The sequence below is a fragment of the Hemiscyllium ocellatum genome, chromosome 4 (genome assembly GCF_020745735.1).
Source record: "Hemiscyllium ocellatum isolate sHemOce1 chromosome 4, sHemOce1.pat.X.cur, whole genome shotgun sequence".
NCBI lineage: Eukaryota > Metazoa > Chordata > Chondrichthyes > Orectolobiformes > Hemiscylliidae > Hemiscyllium > Hemiscyllium ocellatum.
In genome coordinates, this window is record NC_083404.1 from 23,537,393 (window position 1) to 23,559,313 (window position 21,921).

The 21,921-nt window shown below is 37.4% G+C and overlaps 1 protein-coding gene across 1 annotated transcript in view; it reads right to left on the bottom strand.

Annotated features, from left to right (window-relative positions):
* Positions 1-21,921, bottom strand: part of csmd3b (CUB and Sushi multiple domains 3b) — a 1,941,594-nt gene that overhangs the window by 658,167 nt on the left and 1,261,506 nt on the right. The window contains exons 8-9 of the mRNA XM_060823982.1: positions 21,526-21,613; positions 20,756-20,880 (exon numbers count right to left, since the gene is read on the bottom strand). Of these exons, the coding sequence (XP_060679965.1) occupies positions 20,756-20,880; positions 21,526-21,613 (213 nt within the window). The remainder of the gene's footprint in view (positions 1-20,755; positions 20,881-21,525; positions 21,614-21,921) is intronic.

Consider the following 21,921-nt stretch of genomic DNA (forward strand, 5'->3'; position numbering starts at 1 on the left):
GTGGCCAGTGCCTCACTGCAGCAGATGTTGGCCTGGTCGAGGACACTGGTGTTGGTACGCATTTCTTCCCAGTGGATTTGCAGGACTTTGCATAGACAGCCTTGGTGGTACTGCTCCAGTGCCTCGAAGTATCTTGTAGACTGTCCAAGTCTCAGAGTCATATAGGAGAGTGGGATCCACTACAGCTCTGTAAACCATTATCTTGGTTTCAGTTCAAATGTTGCTATCCTTGATCAACAGTTCAAAATTGTACAGTCAACAGTAGTGGAAACAGTGCAACAATTTATTGGATTTGTCAGCAGTTTTGCAAAATTAGTGTTGAATTTGTCATCAGAGTGTAAACAATTACCCTAACAAATGGCTGAGGACATGCAAAGGTATCGGGGCATGAAACAAATAGAAATGTTCACTAAGATCAAGCACTTGGAGTTGGCAGCATAAAGTGCTGAAATACTATGACATGAAATGATGAAGTCACTCTGCAGAGTGATGCCATAGAGACAGTAATTGGAGCAACCCAAATGCAGCAAGACCAATTAGTTCCATTGGCATTCAGGCCACCAACACAAACAAAGTGCTATGGTAGAAAACGTGTTGCCCTCTGTTGTGAACATTTTCATTTGTACCTATTTGGAAGAAACAAAGCGACAGTTGAGTGGGGCCACAATCCATTTCACAGAATTTTCCTCAAGCCACAGTTATCTCTGCTCCAAAACATCTTCAAAGCATATTACATTAGTTGCAGAAATATCATGGGGTATGATAATGTAAATGAGAGAGGCAAATCTACTTTACAGATGTGTTGTCAAGAACTCCCAAAGAAGAAAAAACAGGATTCTATAATCGAGTGAGAAATTTTGCATCAAGCAGTAACTTGTCATGCTCTACAGAACAGAAAACAGATTATAACAGACAAGTGCCTTGTTTAAATCAAGCAAATCACACAGCAATATGCTGGGTTCAAATTTTGCACGATGAATGAATAGCCAGATAGCATCAAGAACACACCTATTAGCATAACTGGGTAGCAGGCGTTCAGAACTGAACTGACACCCCAAGGTGGCACGTTGTACAAAGACAACAGTCATATTCCACCTGGAATTAAGAGCACATCCATGCAAGCCACCAAATAATTAAATCAATTCTGAGGAAGGGAACAGATGTACTCTAGTGGCCAGGCGCAAAACAGCAAAATCAAGGATGACATCAACCAGTGCAGTGTTTACAATGAGTCACAAGCTAACTAAATTAAAGAACTGTTGACAATACATGACATCCCAGAAGACCGTAGATGAAACTGGGAGAAGAACTCTTCATACTCACAGGCACTAATTATCTTGCCACAGTAGACCACTATTCTGACTACTGGGAGAAGGACCAGCTGACTTCAATGACCACCATTCAGGTTGTTGATCGCCTGAAAGCATACTTCAGCATTTCTGGCATTCCTGGCACAGTCATGAGGAACAATGACTCCCCATTCACAAGATCTATTGGAAAATTTAACACCACAGTTCTTTAATTTGCTTAGCTAGTGACTCATTGTAAACACTGCACTGGTGGATATCATCCTTGATTTTGTTGTTTGTCCGGATTTATCCTGAGGCAAATGGAAAGGCTGAGCTGGCTGTGAAAATTGCAAAATAAAACAAAGAAATTGACTAAATCCCACACAGGAATGTCATCCAGTACAAAAGTGAATGTCATGGCACACACAAACTACATTTCCAGTCGCAGAACAGACACTGTAGCAACAGGTGTGGTTGACAAAACCCATGGTGAAGTGGCAGGAAACCAAATTTCATTCGGATCGGAATGCTAAGCCGTGGTCAAAACTGACATTTGAAGAGCCCATCAAGCTACAAATCTTCAATGCTCTCAAGAAAATCAGTTTAATTTGCAACTGTGATTTGAATGGAACAATTATCACCTTGACTATACACAGAAGAAATGAAACATCAGACATACATTGCAAAGACAGGCAGGATTGCCCTAGTGCAGGATTGCCCCAGTGCAGCTGTTCAGGCAGCTGAATTGGAAAAGGTGAAATCACCATCTGCACCGATCACACATCAACCATCAGGGAACACTGGCTACTGCAGCTACAATAATTGACACAGGAAAGATACCCCGTTGGGAAACTACAACACCCAGATGAACTGCCAATGGCAATAACATGCTAAGGTAGCATTGAGGGACCAGCATGATTTAAGGTTTTTGAGTGCAATGAAAATGTGTGTATTCATGGAGATAACAAACTGTGAAGGCATAAGAACAGTCATTAATGTGTTTACTAACTTGGGTAACTCAAAATGTGTATGAAAATACATGTACTGTTTTCTTCAAAACGGAGGATGTTTGGATTGAAATGCAATCATATAAAATATTTCCTCCTTGTCTATAGGTGCCTAGTCTCTTCCAGAAGGCATGCACACTTTACAGACAAACATTTTAAGCTCATTTGAATAAAAACCTCAAGTTGAGCATCTTGCTGCACCATGAAGCGTAAGTGAAACAGGAGTGCTCCTCTTGGCACTGAATTACATTTGCTGACTACTGACAGCTATGTTCATCAGCATTTTCTAATTCTAGCAATTCTCCTCCCATCCCAACATTTACCAGAGGACTGCTACTGGCAAGGCAAGAAGCCAGAAATGTTGTTTCTTCAGGACAGGCTGCCAATGGTGGCATGGAAGCAATCTCCAGAACATGGATGACAAATTGATCTGATGCTACTAATCTTGGCGAGTAAAGAAAGTGGAGTGGAGGTAAAGCACTGATAAAGCATTACATTAATGGAAATTTAAATGTGTATGGTAAACTTCAAGACAGCAAAATAAGCATGTATTGTTGAAGCTTCATTCAGCACAATGGAATTTGTTCAGGATCCCTTCCAGAATCAAAAGAAGAATGCAGAGTTTGAGCTGGATCTTTTAACGTTGGACAGGTTTGGGAGGAATTAATACAATCACACAGAATACTTACTGTGGTGTTAAATACATCAATTGTTTTGTGGATTGCCACATTACCCATCACATCCAAATTCCAAATCTTATTTACATTTAGAAACTTGCCATGTATCTTTTTTTATAAGTGTCAATAATCTATCCATTTCTGTCATTACGTACTGTAATTCTTTTTAAACCAAGATCTGAAAGACAAATCTGCAGAGTAAATACAGTTCAAGTAAATATGTTTTATTAAACTCAGATATCTTCACTGATCTGTGTTTCTGAATTGAGAAATAAAATTGCTTTTTTTCCCTCTATTCTGCAGCTTAGTTTTGACTCGGGTACAAACTGTTATTTTGCACATAATGATTGATAGTGTCTGGCATCCTTATCTAAAGAATGTGACTTATGAAAGTATCTATCACAGTTTACTTAGATTTCAAAATGCTATCAAGCATTTCAACTTACTTCAAGGAGTTGTCAGCAAATCCTGTAAGTTCTCAAATTACTAACAGTACCCAAAAGAGCGCTCAATTATAAAAAAACACAGTCCTTGAAGAACCTTGTTCTTTTCTGGTTTATGATGATTTTATTTGATGTAGTCATCATTGTATCTCACGACATGTAATTTGTATTCCGTGTTCTTATTTCATTCCAAATGTGAGATTTGAAGTGGAAATAAGAACAGTCAACAATAATTTTCAGGAAGTTAATAAGCAGTTAATATGGAATTTTAGCTTCTTCTCCTCATTTGATCAGCTGTGAGTGTTTACACAGTAAAGGGAACTGAAGTGTATCTAGCTTATTTCTATAGAGCAATAATATGCAAGCATTACTCACTATGTGCCCGAAAGTGCGAAAGTAGCACCATTGCAGGTACATAGTGATTACATTGCTTTCAATATTCCCATTTTCAAATTTGCATTTGACAAACATAACTGAAGAAATAGCACCGTCTGCATTTGATTGGCAACCATTAAACTAGGCCACAAATAAAGTAATGAGCTGTAAGGAATCTGAAGCTTTAGTTGAAGTTCTCTATCATCTTTATTCTCAGACCTTTAACATAAACATGGGATACTTAGATCAAAGATTGTCTTTTCAGGAGCTTAGTAGATCAGCCTTTTTGAAATTGCCTACTCAAAGAGTGCTTCTGGAGAATAAAATTACCTTACTACACATTCAAATTCTTTGCAAACAGATAAATTGAGGCAATAATGTTTTTTATAAATCTGTTGCCGTTATCCTAAGTGGCAATTTCATTTATGTCTTAAGGGAGATTCTTTGAAGTTTATAGTAATCGTAGCCATTGTTTTGGGAAAGCATTCCAAGATGATTCTGTAATTTAATGGATAACCATAACCACTATTGATAACACTTGGAATTGTATTCTTTGATCCATCTAGCTGTTGTCCATAGAATTATAATATTTCAGGATAAATTAGTAAATAAATAGCAATTTCTGTGCTATTCTTGCTATGTATAGTATCTGGGATGAAGTGTGAAGCATTTTAAAAGTTATATGACTATAAACAAAGTCATTCCGATTCTAAAATTGTGAAACAAATCACAGGATTGGTAATTTAAGTTAAAGGAAAAGCTGACACAGACAAAACATCATCTTTTAATGAAAGGCAAGGGATATATTTTCTGCTAATGAAATAACAATCTGCATTTATATTGTGCTTCTATTGCAAGATATTCTAAGATGTTGGTCAGGCAAAAGTTGAAAGACAGATATTTGGCTGAAAGATTTTTCAAAGGCATAAATTATGGAGAGTACAAAAAGGTGACAAAGGAAGAACTGTGGAGAGGTTTTGTGAGAACATTGAGAATTTGTTACCCAGACAGCTGAAGGCATAGCCACCAGCAAAATGGTATTGAAACTTGAGGACGCAGAGAAGCCGAGATTTGGAGGAGCATAGAGATCTGCACATGAAAGAGAAAGGCTACCAAGTGAACAAGAAACAAAGATAAGGATTTCAAAAGAGATATGATGTGGGATTATAAAACAATGCAATTATGTGAATGAATGAATGAAACAAAATGCTGCAAACTTTTTGATGAGCTAATGTTTATTGAGAGTGGAAGATGGGAAGATGAGAAATGACAGCAATTTGATTCACTGATGATGACAACACAGTTCTTACTTGCTATCAGTACTGTATTTGGGTAACGAGGCTTTTTTGTTATGGGAACACATAATTAGTTTATCTCCTTATTTGATTTGGAGAATTTGAATGTGTAACTTGGAGAAAGTAATTTTCTTGTGTTGGACACATTGAAGGGTTATTATCCAAACTTGCTTATATCTTGCGGCAGGAAACATTCCTAAGATAAACAGGACAGCAGCAGAGTGCCATAGAAAAGAAACACAGTTTATCTAATGCTCTAAAAGTCTGCAAGAAATGTTTGAACAACAAAGTTAATGGTGAGGATGACACTGACCAGGAGCAATTAAATTATAACTTCAGTGGTGTGTGCAATTGACATCACCATAGAGACCAAATAACTTAAGAATGCATGCTTAGCAAGATAAGCTGTTACTAAAACTATTTCTTGAAGGATTCAAAGTAAGATCATTCAAGTAGTCTTATCTGACAGAAATGCCTTTGGAGTAACCAACCAAATCTGTTTATGTAAATATACTTTCATTCCAATTATCTAAGAACAGAGAAATTATCAAGTCTTATCAGTGACAGGTACTTTGAATCTGCATAAATAAGAGCTTATAATGGAAATGTTGCATAAACTGATGAATGTTTTCACCATTTTTGTGTTTGGGACTAGATTGGGTTGGGATATCTGGTCAGCATGGATAGGCTGGACCAAAGGGTCTGTTTCCGTGCTGTACATCTCTATGATTCTAATATGTATTACACTGACTCTTGTAAGAGTGTATAAAGGAATAGGACCATAAGACAAGGAACCAGGAGTCGGCCATCCAGCCCATCGAGACTACTCCACCATTCAATGATCATTCACAATACATGCAGCAACAGAAATTGCTGGAAAAACTCAGCAAATCTGGCAGCATCTATGGAGAGAAAACAGAGCTACAATTTTGAGTGCCAGTGATCCTTCTTCAGAATATGACTTCAGACTAGACTCAAAACTGTTTTCTCTCCACAGATGCTGCCAGACCTGCTGAATTTCTCCAGCAATTTCTGTTGTTGTATGTTTTATGAATGATCAGAATGACCTCATTGAATGGTGGTAAAAGCAATGACTGCAGATGCTGGAAACCAGATTCTGGATTAGTGGTGCTGGAAGAGCACATCAGTTCAGGCAGCATCCGAGGAGCAGTAAAATCGATGTTTCAAAAGCCCGTGAAGGGCTTTTGCCCGAAATGTCGATTTTACTGCTCCTCAGATTCTGCCTGAACTGCTGTGCTCTTCCAGCACCACTAATCCAGAATCTCATTGAATGGTAGACCATTCTCTTCTGGTGTGTATCAGATCTCCAGCAGCTGTGTCTCTGTTTTATGATAATTCTCAACTCTATTTATCTAGCTTTTCCCAATAATGCTTGATTCTTTATGATTAGAAATGTATCTGTCTCAGGCTTGAAATAATTAATAACACAACCTCAACAGCCCTTCATGTTAAAGAATTCAACAGATTATCTCTCCTCTGAGAGAAGAAATTTCTCCTCATGTTTATCTTAAATGGGGCAGTACCTTATTCTGAGATTAAGCCCTTGATCCTTGACTGTCCCACAAGGGGAAAGAACGCTTCCACATCTACCCGGTCAAGTCCCCTAAGAATCTTATATGCTTCAAAAAGGCTGCCTCTCATTCTTCTCAATTCCAATGAGTATACGATCAACCTACTCAACCTCTCTTCATAACAGAGTCCCTCCATACTGGTATTAGCCTAGAGAACTTTCTCTGGACTGCCTCCACTACTAGTACATACTTTCTTAGATTAGAGGACCAAAACGGGTTACAGTATTCCAGCTGTGATCTGACTAGTATCATGTATAATTTTAGTAAAATTTTCCTAATTTATATTTGATTCCTTTTGAAATAAAGTCCAACATTCTATTTGCTCTCCCTATTACCTGCTGGACTTGGATGGTTCATGAACAAGGACTACTAAATCCCTCTGTTCTGTAGTTTTCTGCAGTCTTTCTCCATTTATATAACACTGAACTCCTCTATTCTTCTTGGTAATTTACGTAACTTCATGTTTTCTACAATAAAATCCATCTGCCATCCTTTTGTCCACTCACTTAGTCTGTCTGGGTTCCTCTTCAAACACCTGCCTTCCTGTCCATTTTTTGCCATCTGAAAACTTGGCAAGAGTATATATTCACTTTCTTCATTCAAGTTATAAATATATATTGTAAATTTTTGTGGCTATGGCACTGTTTCCTTTGGCAATCCACTAATTACAGGCTGCTAGACTGTAAATGTCCCCTTATCTGAACTCTCAGTTTTCTATTAGTTTGCCAATCCTCCATCCATGCTAATATATGACCTCCAACATTATGGGCTCTAAGCTTATTAAGTAGCACAATGCATATCACTTAAAAAAATTCCTTCTGAAAATCCAAATATATTATATCCACTGCTTCTTTTTGTTTTATCTATTTTGCTTGTTATCTTCACAAATAATTCAAGCAAATTTGTCCTTTATCCTGATTTCTTCTTTTGTGTCACCAGTAACATATTTCCACCAGGAATTTCACACATAACTTCTCGATTGAAAAAGTTCCTATTTCTGGTGATTAGTTGCTTGATTTTTAGCAGTTGGTAGGAAAGCCCAATTAAGGAACTGAAACACCCCTCCTCACGTACATTGCAGATTGATCGCTCGTACAATTTAAAAGACGGTCAGATCTGGGGCTGGGGTCACAATATTCCATCATGAACGGTCTATGCACGTTCAAATATATTGTGAATTTGAGGTTGACTGACAGTTGCTTGAACATATTACAACAAGTAAAGGACTAACTGCCTCATTGTAATTGCAATAGTGATAACAGCTTCTCAAGCAAATAACAGGCAACTTAATCATCAGAATTGGAAACTTTGTCAATCCAGAAGTTTGTGTCAAATTCTTGATGAAATATTTTAATGGCAGCCACAAAAAAAACTTGATCATTAAAGAATTTCTGCTACTGATTCAGTGTTCCTGTTGTTCTGTACAGTAACTGAGCTGTCAAGAGGCAACATAATATTGTTACTCAATACTCACATCTCAAACTAAGAGTAAGTTGTATATCCATGTTGCTGTCAGGAAGATGACTCTCATATTTTATGGTTAATTATGTTGGCCCTGAAATGTTCCTGGCTGTCTGCTATCTGCCTACATTTCAAATTCTTGCACATCAGGTGACTGTGAACAACTGATGGCTTTTCTCCTTGGAGTTGATGGAAGGAAGAAAAGGAGTCCTGTTCCTGCCTCAACAATACATTTTAAAACCAGGTCAACATTCTGTGGTAGATTTTATAATCTGATATTAGGAGCCAGCAGGTATTGAGTATTAAAGATGACTTCTGGTGATTGCAAGTGTAGATCTGACAAAGGATGTACCAATTCCTTCTATTAATGCAAACTAATGCCTCAATACAGAGAATAGTCCTGAGTGGACAAGTAGTTGGTTATAAGCACTCTGTGTAGAGCATTTATTTATTCATAATAAGACTAGTGTTAATCTTACATTCCTAATTGCTCTCAAGAAGGTAATTAGTAATTCTCCTTGAATTCAAGGCCATTTCAGAGGGCAATTAAGAGTCAACTATGCTGCTGTGGATCACTGAGGATAACAGATTTCCTTTGCTAAGAAGCATTATGGAACCAGATGGGTTTTATGATAATCTGATAGTATAAGCTTTTCAATTCAGATTTGTTTAATTACATTTATATTCCCCAGTTACCTTGCTAGGATTTGAACTCATAGCTTTAGGTCAATATTGGAGACCTCTGGATTTCTTGTTCAGTTACTCTCTTCATAGTACCAATGACTCAAAATCTACACCCCGTACTCTCTGAAGCAAGGTATTTTTTATATCTATTTGTGGATCTGAGCTTCACTAGGAAGCTCAGCATTTATTCTGCATCCTGAGTAACTAAGACCAGTTCTATAAGAATGAAAAATATGTGAACATCAAGGATGTTGTCAGCATTGGAGAATTTTAGGAATGAAAAATGATTGGAAAAGCTGGTAGGTTACGATGTTTTATTTGGAACATGGAGAAACTGGCATCTTAGGAAAAGAATGCTGAGATGCTGCATCTTTTTCTCTATCTTTAATGTCTCAGAGACATAAACAAGAGAGATACAGACTATTTGTAAGTTGAATGCATTCAAGAGGTGGACATGTAAGAGAATGACCTACACGTCCTACTTCGACAGAAAGACTAATGAAGAAGTCCTGAAAATTGCAGGCAAAGAGAGAAAAATCATGCAGAAAGATATAGTACAGTGGTCACATGATTAGAGCACATAATTAAATGGATAATTAGTGGAAGATTGATGGAAAATTGCGAAGATGGAAGGAGTGCAGAATGCAGTTGACCTATGACAATTTTCTATTAATAAAATAACATCAGCGAAAGAATAAATATAGCATGCTTGCAGTCTTCTTGAATTGCTGCAGTCCAAATGGTTTCAGTACATCCATAATGCTTTTATTTTCTGTTGCAATTTGAGACAATTGACTGGCTTGCATTGCTTTTTCAAAAGGCAGTTCAGAGACCACCATATTATTGTGGATCTCAAATCTGATGGATTAATGGCAAAGGGTGACACATTTCCTCCCTGAAGGACGTTATTAAATAAAATGTATTTTTACAAAACTCCAGTTTCATGATCTTATTAAAAAGATGAATATTGCCTCTGGAACATCAGTCCAGCCCTTTGCATTACCACTCTATTGATATTGCCATCATCTGCCTCTTCAATCCATCAAGAACCTTCATATTAATATCAATTAAATTTCTCCATGTTTTGCTGTGTTTCAAATAAAACATCATAACCTACCAGCTTTTCCAATCATTCATCATTCCTAAAATTCTCCAATGCTGACAACATCCTTGTAAATCTCTGTTACAGCCTCACTAGTGTAAGGTGCTGACTAGGTATGTATGCTATGCCCTAGCTGTGGCTCAATAGTTTAGATGTTCTAATAAAATCTTCTTCTGCTTACATTACATATCATCGCAAATAAAGGGACAAAAACTCCTTTAAGCACTTCATCTACCTGTGCTGTTGCTGTCTGCTGTATGTGGACATGCATGCTAAAAACCTCAGTCTCCTAATACTACTCAATCCATTATTATGCATTCTCTTGCTTTTACTGTTTTCCTCAAAGGCATTACCTCACACTCGGTGAATTAGTTCCACTTTTATGCATGAAACAGTTTGGAAACAGGCCACTTGGCCCAACAAGTCCACACTGACCCTCCGATGAATATCCCACCCAGACTCATTCTCTTACCCTATTACTCTACATGTCCCCTGACTAATGCATCTAACCGACACATCCCTACACATAAGCTAACAAGCTTCCCTCCAACCCACTCATCATCCTAACTTCAAAATATGTTTCTATTCCTTCAAGTGTAACAGGTCTCACTTAATAGCCTCCCTCCTTAACAGCAGTATGGCTGCATTCTTACATTAATGGACTACAGCAATTCAAGAAGATTGCTTGCCACAACCTTTTTAAGTGCAACTAGGGATGGGCAAAAGCAGTCAGCAAACCCTATGTCCTATGAGTAAATGAATTTTCGAGAAATGCCACCCTTCGTTTGGAAATGTAAAAGTCACATGATTAGACATGCAAATTTGTTGGCTGATCTTATAAATACCAAGTACTGTTCTGCAGAGCCACTTCCACTGAAAGTCATTGAAAATACTAAAAGTCAATCAAGCAGCTAAGATAATAAATAATAGAAAACTGGAAGCTTTCTAATGAATACAATGATTTTTTCCAACCTGTTGTAACTTTGAATTCATCTAAGAACCAACATCTTGGAAATTTGACTGCAATAAGCTTGTAACCTATTGAAAATTCTTTGATTTATACAAGTTTAATTTCAACTTTCAAGAGTTTCCTTCATCTAAGAACGAACAATGCGACTTTGATAATTAAAAGTTCTGATCATATAATTTTGTTTTCAATTCTACCTAATCTATTGTGTGTGAGGGTAAGAGAGGGGTAAATGAGCAAGGCACCATGTTTAATAGCCTGTGGCAAGTGTATGACAACAAATAACCTCCCATATTTAAAACTCTCAATTTATTTGCTGCTGATTTATTTAATTATGAACTCACTGTCTGAGGGTAAAAAAAAATACATCTTAATAACAAATATGTTGAGAATGGGCAGTCAACCCAAACACACAAATTCTATCTATGAAACCATAAATAAACAAGGGACATGGTCATGAATTTTGTGGAGTCTCAGTGGAAATAATTATCTAGAATAATAAGACTCATCAACTACTAGGGCAAGCTTCTTTCTTCTGATTTAATTTTGAATTCAACTTTCCACTTGCCTTTAAATCCCACCAACCTCTACTTTTCTGATAAGTTTTCCATGGAGGATCTTGCCTAAGGCCTTGATAAAGTCAACATAAAGTCCATCAAACTGGTTATCTTCATCAGCTTCCCTTGATACCTCCTCAAACAATTCACTCTTGGCAATCTTGGCCATTTGCTGACCTTCCTTCAGCAAGTCTATGTTGATTGTTGTTGACTGCCCAATTTTAAATAACAATTAATTCTTTCACCATGGAGGTTCAGCTGTTTGGTTTGTCATTGGTCAATGCTCTTTCTTAAATACAGATTCAATTTCTCTTGTCAGAAGATATTGGAAATGATGCTCACTACTCTCATTTTTCTAAAGAGCTTAGGATTCATCTCATCTGAGCCCAAAGATTTATCTACTTTCCAAGTTGGTAAACTCCCAAACAACTTATTTAAATGTTTATCCCATTCAGTATTTCACAGTCCAGTTCACAAATGGCACATTGCCATTGCAATGTCCTCTGACTTTGTGAAAATGTGTGTAAGGTATCATGTGGAACCATGTCCAGACTTTTCATCACATACCATAGGTTACCTTCTTGGTCTTGAAGCAAACTTATTTTTTTCTTAATTATGCTCTTGCTTCTTCTGCATCTAGAAAATATCTTTGAGTGTTCCTTAAATATACTTGACAGTACCTTCTCATGCTCTTTCTTTTTCAAATTTCCTTTAAATTTCAACTCTTATCTTTCTAGAATCCTTATAGTTTCACACAGTAGCAAGTTCCCCTTTTATCTCCAAAATGGTTTGAGAGAAAATAAATGCTTTCCATTGAGTTTTAAAGAGGAGCATTTTAACTTGGTCTACCAGTACAATAACTTTTTATCATTCAAAGATGTAAGCAATTATTTGGCCCAGTGAACTGCTAAGAATGGGAATTTTGCTTTTCTTGACTAGAAAAATGGCATATAAGCGAGTTGTTAATAGGAATAGGACCTGTGTTAGCACCTAATCACCATTGTTAACCATATACTAATTTTTTTACAAGAGCATTTCATGCTTCGCAAGTTACTGCAAAACAACAGCCTTTAAAACTCAATGTTTACAACATCCTTTATCATTGTGGGTGCTGACAGGAATGTGCATTATCTTCTCCGTCATAGCATTTGGAAAGGTTTAAAAATAAAACTCTCAACTATAAATCATTTTCAGACAAACAGTCTTAGTATAGTGCCTTTGTCTGTGAATTTCAGTACATCACAGTGTGTATTACAGGTAAATAAGTATTTTCTGAAGCCGAGTCACTGTTTTAATGTGAGGAACACAGCAGTGAAGTTGCGCACAGTAAGGTCACACGCAAAACAATGAGTGAAAATGACCAGTTTTTTTGTTTCTTTTAATGTAGATCATTAAGGGAGAGTTACTGTCCCAGGACAATGAGAAGAACATGCAGGTTCTTCTTTTAACAGTCTTACACCTTTCACATGTAGAGTCAAAAAGTGTAGTGCTGGAAAAGCACAGCCGGTCAGGCAGCTTTTGCCCAAAATGTCAATCGTCCTGCTCCTTGGATGCTGCCTGACCAGCTGTGCTTTTCCAGCACCACACTTTTTGAATCTGATTCCCCAGCATCTATAGTCCTCACTCTCTCCTTTTACATCTGCCCAATTTAGTAGATGGGGCTTCAGTTTCAGATCTCATTCAATAACCAAAGATGTTAAAGTAAAGGGTAAGTTGTAATGAAAGCCAAGGAATTAGTACTGGCAACATTTGATGGAGAATCATTGCCAAGATATTAATCATTCCAGTCAAAAAGTGAGGTGCTGGAAAAGCACAGCAGCTCAGGCAGCACTTGAGGAGTAGGAGAATCAATATTTTTGACATAAGCCCTTCCTGATGAAGGGAACATCGATGCCTGAAACATAGATGCCTGAAACATCGATTCTCCTGCTCGTTGGATGCTGCCTGATCAGCTGTGCTTTTCCCGTGCCACACTTTTCAACTCGAGTCTCCAGCATCAGCAGGCTTTCTCCTAGTACCTTTTCCAGTGTTTAATATTTCAAAGGGGGTCTTGATTAGTTGTTTTCTATTGAATATGATATCAATCAACATCACACAAACACTGAGCATTCATTCGCTAAGATCAGCAAATAAATGTTCAACTAACATTCCAGCAGGCTTTTTTTCAGGTGATTAGCAGTGAGGAAATCAGATCAAATTCCAATTGACTGTGACTGTGTACGTTAAAACCTAGACTGTCATTCTCAGTGTTTGCATCATAAGTGCAACACTGCAGAGTTGTGTCTCCCCTAATGAGCTGTATTTAAAGAGAAAAAAACTGATTATTTTCACATATTTTTTGTGGTACATCTCGACAGTGTTGCACTCTCATGATCCAAAAACTGAGGCCTCACCTACCGTCTCAGGTGGAGATAACATGGTCCCATTTCTAAAAGGAGCCTGGGGAATTTTCCCTGTTGAGCCAATCAATCTTAGTCCTTTTATGCGATTCCTTGGGATCAAAGATTTTTGTTTTGACTCCAGCTTGATGGGTTCTGAAATGTCTCCAAAATCCAATATGTGATCTGCAGACTCTACCACCTGAAGGGCAGATGGTGCTTGTAGGATTAGGTAGGTAATTTATTCTCTCTAATGCCTTGATTTAATCTCCACCTATTCTCCAAACATTATCTCAATATGTTCCCAAATGAACATTTTCCCTTTTTGTCAGCCATTCATAAGTTACTGGGACTGCTTGATAATGGCCTAAAAAATTTCCATTTTTCCTTCTAGGAATTTATGTGATTGTTATGTTACTAACTCAGGGTAAATAAAACTGTCATATGACCTGTTCTGCAGTCTAGGTAAAAGTGACTACTGCAAATGCTGGAGATTCAAGTCAAGAGTGTAGTACAGGAAAAGCACAGCAAGTAAGGCAGCATTAGAGGAGCAGGAAAAGCGACGTTTTGGACAAAAGGCCATGAAGGGCTTTTGCCGAAACATCGATTGTCCTGCTCCTCGGATGCTGCCTGATGGGCTGTGCTTTTCCAGCAGCACACTCTGTTCTGAAGTCTGCCTGACCACAGGCTAGTTGATTGCCATGATCACAGATCAGATGATCTAAACACTCTGGACATTTTTAACCTAATACCAAGCTTCTTTTAAAATGACTGCTTTAAAGATAAGGCAGCTATAGGTGTTAAAACATTTGTGTGGGACCTAAGGGATATAACATCTGAAGATGTCAAAATTAAACTTCCAGATTGGACAGTGATCTCTTGAGATGACAAAAATATTGGTGGGGGGGGGGGGTCACAAAATCTTTATACCTCTCTCTTAACAATACTCAAAAATTCTGCTTTCAGTGCCTTCTCAGTACGACAGCTCCAAAGAGAAAAGAAAAGCCTTGTCTCTGCTTTAAATTAATTTTTAAACAGTGATCCCTTTTTCTAGATATTTAAATATTTCTTGTCCCATTGAGATGCCTTAGGTCCTGACGTTTCAATCAAGTAACCCTGTACTCTTCGAAATTCCAGGAAATACAAGTGTAGCCTGTGCAATTTTTCTTCTGAAGACAACTCCAACACCGCCCATCTCACCCCCACTCCTGGTGGCTCATAAACCACCTTTGAACAGCCTCAAATGCATTGATATACTGCCTTAAATAAGGTGATTAATATGCAATATTCCAGATGCAATCTCACCTACACCCCATATAATTGAAATACAATCTCCCTACTTTACTATCCAATTAACTTCACAATAAACAATAACATCCTATTCATTTTCTTAATTACTTGCTGTACTTGTGATGTATGAAGTTGGACATTCAAATCTCTGTGTATCTCCGAGCTGTGCAATTTCTTACCATTTAGATAATTGTTTTTTTTCTATTCTTTCTGCCAAATTAGACATTTTCATATTTTCCCACAACTTATTCCATTTGCCAGATTTTTGTCAACTCACTTAACTCATCTATAGTCTGTCTTAGTTTCCTTACTTTCGTGACATCGGTAACTTTGGCAACCCTAATTTCCATTCCTTCATCCAAGTGATTTATGTAAGTTGTAAAACATGGAGGCTCTTGAACAGATCCTTGCAGCAGACCACTTGTTACTTTTTGTAAACTTGAAAAAGAAACAGTTATGCTCGCTTTCTGCTTTTTGTTAGCAGTCAATCTTCGAATCATGCCAATATGCTGCCCGCAACACCATGAATTTTAATTTTCTGGGATGCCCTTTGCTTTAATGCTTATATAACATTGTACTTGAATGAACAAGTTGTAGTCTGGTCTGTCTTGTTCAGTGGGTATCAACTAGATTCTTGTATCATCTCCACATCCTTTATGAGTTTCAATGTTGGATCTCGACATGTTATAGTGATGTGGCATAACCTTTGGAGGAGCAGATCCACACTTAAATATGCATACATGGTTACACAAAGTCCATATCTGATATACTTCTTAATAATAGAGAGCACTGATGGTCACTTTTTGCTTTTCCCACAGCAAATTCTGGGCCTCTGTTTCCTAACGTGTCACACATTTTACATTTTAATGGGTAAAATTTCCCAATCTGCTTTGGTGTGTCCAACTGCTTATGAGATAGAAATAATAAATTTGTCAAAAAAAGAAATATGTGAGAAACATTGAGACAAATTCAGTCATTTTTTTTAGAAGGATGTAACTAGAAGGATAGATAAAGGGAAAGCAGTAGATGTAATATGGAAAGTTAATATGCAAGATAAGGGTACATGAATTGGAGGGTACATGAGACCTGAATATGGAAAATTGGAGTTTTTAATAGTTAATGAACAGAAAGCAGAGAACAGTAATAAGTAGATCACTTTTCTAATGAGCAAGCTGAGATGAGTGAGCTTCTGAAGGATCAGTGTGAAGGCTTTAATTATTTACAATCCACAGCAATGACATAGATATATTACTCACTTTCTATTTGTTAAAGTTTGCTGATGAAGAAGAGCGAGATGGGTGTGAGCTATGAGGAGGACACAATGACACTACAAAATAACATGGAACAGGTTGAGTGAATGGACAACCAGGTGGCAGGTGGAGTATAATGAAAATAAGTGTATGGTTGTTAACTTTGTTCGTCAGAATAGTGAAGCAAGATATTTTTTAAAGACGTGAAATCTAAACGTAACAGGGTTGCACATGTGTGTGGAACACTAAATCAGTGTCTACAATTAAGCAAGTTAAAATACAAATGCATATTGTCCCTGATTAAAATGTATGAGGGTTCAAGGATAAGGGAAAATTTACAAATATATGGAGCTTTGCTGAGACTACCTCTAGAGTGTTCTGATCTCCATATATTGAAGGAAAGAGATACTTGCATTGAAGGCAGTTCAGCAAAGATACAGTGAACTGGTTTCTTGAATGAGAGGGTTACAGACCTGAAATGGAAGGCAGAGAAAATTGGGCAAATACTCTTTGGAGTTTATAAGGATGAGAGGTGATTTCATTGAAATATATAAAATTCTGAAAAGGCTTAACAGGATAAACACTGAGGTAGTGTTTCCACACAACAGAAATCTGAGACACCAGGTTATAATCTCATGATAGTAGTTGAGGATTGAGATGAGGAGAAATTCCCTCATGCAAAACCATTGAATCTTTTTCCCTGTAGACTTGTGATGTTCTAATGCTGAATCTGTTATTTTGTTGAATATATTTAAAGTGTCTCAGATTTGAAAGATGTGGGAGCAGGAAGGAGGTGGAGTTGAGGTAGAAGGTGACTATGATTATACTGAATGAGGAAGCAGTCTTATGTAGCTATATGGGCTTCTCCTAAAGGGGGACATTGTTGTTTGTGATTCACAACCATATTATCTGAAATATCATGTACAGAAGAACTTTGATTATCCAGCATTCGATTATCCGAATGTCAGATTATCCGGCAAGATCACAAGGTCCCAATGCTTGGCCAAACTATGTTAGCTGGCATTCAATTATCCAGAACTTGTTTAACTGAACAAAATACTCCTCACCGTGTCCTTCACATAATCGAGGTTCCTCTGCATATTGTTACAATAATGTATTGTTGTTAACATCTGATAGAGTCATAGAGTCAGAGAGGTGTACAACATGGAAATAGACCCTTCGGTTCGACCTGTCCATGCCGACCAGATATCCCAACCCAATTTAGTCCCACTTGCTAGCACCCAGCCCATATCCCTCCAAAGCTTTCCTATTCATATACTCATCTAAATGTCTTTTAAATGTTGCAATTGTACCAGCCTCCACCACTTCCTCTGACAGTTCATTCCATACATGTACCTCCCTCTGCGTGAAAACGTTGCCCCTTAGGTCCCTTTTATATCTTTCCCCTCTCACCCTAAACCTAATTCTGGACTCTCCGATCCCAGGTAAAAGACTTTGCTTATTTGTCCTATTCATGCCCCTCATAATTTTGTAAATCTCTGTAAGGTCACCCCTCAGCCTCCCCCACTCCAGGGAAAACAGCCTCAGCCTGTTCAGCCTCTCCCCATAGCACAAATCCTCCAACCCTGGCAACATCCTTGTAAATCTTTTCTGAACCCTTTCAAGTTTCACAACATCTTTCCGATTGGAAGGAGACCAGAATTGTACACAATATTCCAACAGTGGCCTAACCAATGCCCTGTACAGCCGCAACATGACGCCTCAAGTCTGGAGTCAGAGTATTGAGTACTCTGAAAGATAGAGCAGGTAAGAAAGGAGGAGGTATGGTAGTAATGACCAACTTCTGTGCAATAACTCCCAGGTGATTACTTCTGTTTCTTTCTGTTGTACGCCTGCTCATGTTTAACTCCAGATCTGTCCTTTATATTGAATACTGTCCCTGATAATTCCCCTTCCATCAAGCCAGTCAATACTTGCAGCCTTGTTTTAAAGACTCAGAAATGTGTTATTTTCAAGTTTAGCATGAGCTCCAGCTACACTCCTGTATAGTCATTTATAAAGACCTTCAGCCTCTGGCTGTTGACACTTCCAGGATCATGGCTGTTTCAAGTGACAGTCAACATTGAAATGATTAGAGACCAAACAAGACAATGACTTTATTCTATAAAGTAACCATACAGGGACACAGCCTAAGAGAGTCTGTTAAAAGTGCAAATTGTGTTATGCATCATTATAGATATTACAGATTGCTTGCTGCTCAAGCATGCTATTTATTACATGGCCGCAACACAAGGTAGCTCGCTCATCATGTATCTCTTTCATTCTCCCTCGGCCCTTGAAGCAGACTGTTCTGTATCTCAGAATGGTTAGATAACTTTTGCTGTCAAATCCATTCAGATTTGCATTACATTGAGAGGCAAACCCGATACGGGATCCCTATGGGGCTGCATCCCTTCCCTGTTGGTGTTGCATAAAAATGCAACGCAGCAATGTGAAAATCTAGCCTTATTGCTTGATGCTCAATAATAATTTATTTGATAGTATTCACCATATATTTTATGAGAATGGGAGAGCATGGAGTAACAATGTGATGCAGGTCACTCCCCACATAGTACACATCATGAAATGGCTTGCCAGTTTCTGTAGTCTATTGTCAGGCACTCTTTCACTCGGAACCTCCAATAAATGAAATATCGCACACATTGTGTTAACAACAATCATGCATGTTGTGTTAGAAACCAACATTCCCTCTGTGCTGCGTGACTATGTTGTTATGCCAGACATGGCATTAACTTCTGGTTCTGGAAATCACTGCCATGCACAGAGCCTCAGAGATCCATGCAGCCGGTAAGAAAATTAAACAAAGCATTGTTGGTAAGCATTGAATGACAAGTGATTTCGAGAAATAATCTGTCACAGGGATGTAATCTTTCCTGTGCCCTATGAAAAGGTCTGTTGCTAGCTTCATCCCAGTGGTGATTGGACATTATGGGGATGTAGACATTCCTCTGCTAATACAGTTGATGTATTTGGCAAGTCCCACATGCCTTCATGAGTAGTTAAATGTCCCGATCCATCTCAGAACAAAGGCAGACTTTGCAGCTGCTATTACTAAAGAACCTATTACCTATGTATCAACTATCAGGAAGTAGTATTCTCATCTGCTGGGTTTATGCATAGCACTGACTTTGTGTTCAAGCTCAAAAAAGCACTGCAACCTTTTTATTTGTTTTCTGAATTAAGACAGCCTTAGAAATTTATGTTATCATGAAAGAAATTGCATTCTATTTTTTTTAAAAATAGCTGCTTTCTTGATGATTGATACTCTGTCTACGTATCTATACAATGATTGGATACTGATACTGCTTAAAAGTACCGAAACTCCTTTTGTGTTCAAATTCTCCGTTGTCCAAAGCGATTGTCCAGTTGTACTTCAGTTAGCTTACCAAGTATCTATCATCATATTTAAGTCATTTTTAGATGGTCACTGCCACTACCATGGTGTGACTTTGCTCCATTTGTGTGTTTTACCTGTTGCAAAAATCCTGACATTATTTCCCATGACAAAGAAGCTGTGTATGGGATAATAGTGAGCTGTTATTTTATAACAGAGGAGCATGCTGCCTGTACATTGATATACTTTAAGTAATCTGAAGTAAGATGAAGCATGGGAACGTTATATGCCAATGTCACATGTTATGAATCAGTGATGACATCACGAGCATTTCTATTAAAGATATACTGACCATGAGACACAACACAACACCCTCCTTATAAAAATTCCAACACCACTGACTAGCTTTTTCCCCTCAAGTATTGGGTCGCTTTGACCAACTTCAAGGAAAAAAAGATATTGTCTTAAAATTTTAGAAAACAGCTGACATAGTATGGGAGAGTCGCAGTATTTAATACAAATTGAAAAGTTTACTTATTTTGAGACCACATTTTATAGTTTTTTTAAAAAAAATCTAATTGTTCAATAAATAAGGAAAATACATTTTAAATAGATACTATGCCATCACATCTGTTTACATTTTAGGTTGCACCACAATCAGATGAACGAATTGTTCGGATCATGAACTGATAAAATTTGAAAACATTGTGACTGAATCTGACTGAGAAATTGCTGCATAAATGTACATATATCACCACATGCGGTGACATAGAAAACTTCTTAGTAGTTGTCTCTGCATTATTCTTAAGTTTAAGGTCATGCATTTCTGAAATATTTGCAAGTTATGTTTCTGGGATAATGTTCTCTGCTATCTTATTAATCTTAGGAAAAACAATGCTATGATCTGCCATTATATGGGACTGCTCATGAAAGTTAAAGACCCACTCTGATGGAAACATTAGTGGAATATTGTAACATATTAAAGGAGTCAGAACAATTGCATGAAATAGCAATTGTAAGTGAATTTTCCTACCTTTACATACTGGCCTATGGTCGCTCCAAGCTGCAAACACTTCAGCAATGGTCTGGCATGTAATACTTTTGGATCCTTGCAGAACAAAGTCTTCATCACAAGTAAATTGCACAGCTGCTCCAAGGCTAAGAAAGAAATGGTGAGTAAAATATTAACTTTCGTACATGCAAACAGTCTAATTAAAATAAACAACCAGTAACACATTCAAAACTGAAGTCTATACCTCAAAAATAAATTGCATAGATAGTGCGTATTTCTGCATTAATTATTGTAGTTTTGCTGAAAATTGAGGTCAGTAACAGAATTGGTGAACCAAGCTGGATTGGTAATATGGGAAGGGATTTGTCAGCACAGTTACTCAAATGTTACAGCAACAAAAGAAAATCATACATGTTTGCTGTAGAAATGGTTCATGTATTTGATTTATAGACTTGGATTTTCAACAGGCGACACGTGTCAGGACAAAGAGCACCAGCACATCCTGCCCACACAAATATGACTAGCACAAAACATCCTACAAATCAATCACTTTCACCACCAATGTCCTTCTCACCATAGTGGCTAGTCCCAAACACTGCCAATTTCTAACTGTAGATATCAATAGGTGCCCCATTTACCAGCTAATTTTTATTTGAGATGCTGTAGAATATAATTAAATGGGGTAAAATAGGAGAGACGATGACATGAATAAATGTGCATACTTTTTCAAATGTCAAATAAAATTGATTATCTGATTACAATTCATATACATAAGTAAAAGAACTAATTACCTAAAATCAGAACCAATTCTTTCTCCATGCTCTGGTTCACCAGGATCTGGACATGAGTTAGATGGTTGCTTAATTCCTCCCTCATTCACTGCAAAATAATGTAAACAGAATAACAATTTCCTTTTAAATTAAAAATAAACCCAATTTTTCAACAGAAATTCTTATAATCTTATTTTTTTCTCATACTTTAATCTGGGAAATCTTTGTTCCTGAAAATGGGGTACAAATATTCATACTGTTATATTACTGAAAAACAGCTGGTGATGTTTACTCAGTCTTTACTCAGTCTTACACTTATTTAGAGTGAAGCATTACCTCTTTTCTCAACCAAACGATAGTTTCAGTAAATATACCTGTAAATGAGCTTATGTATAATTCCAATTCATATAATCCATC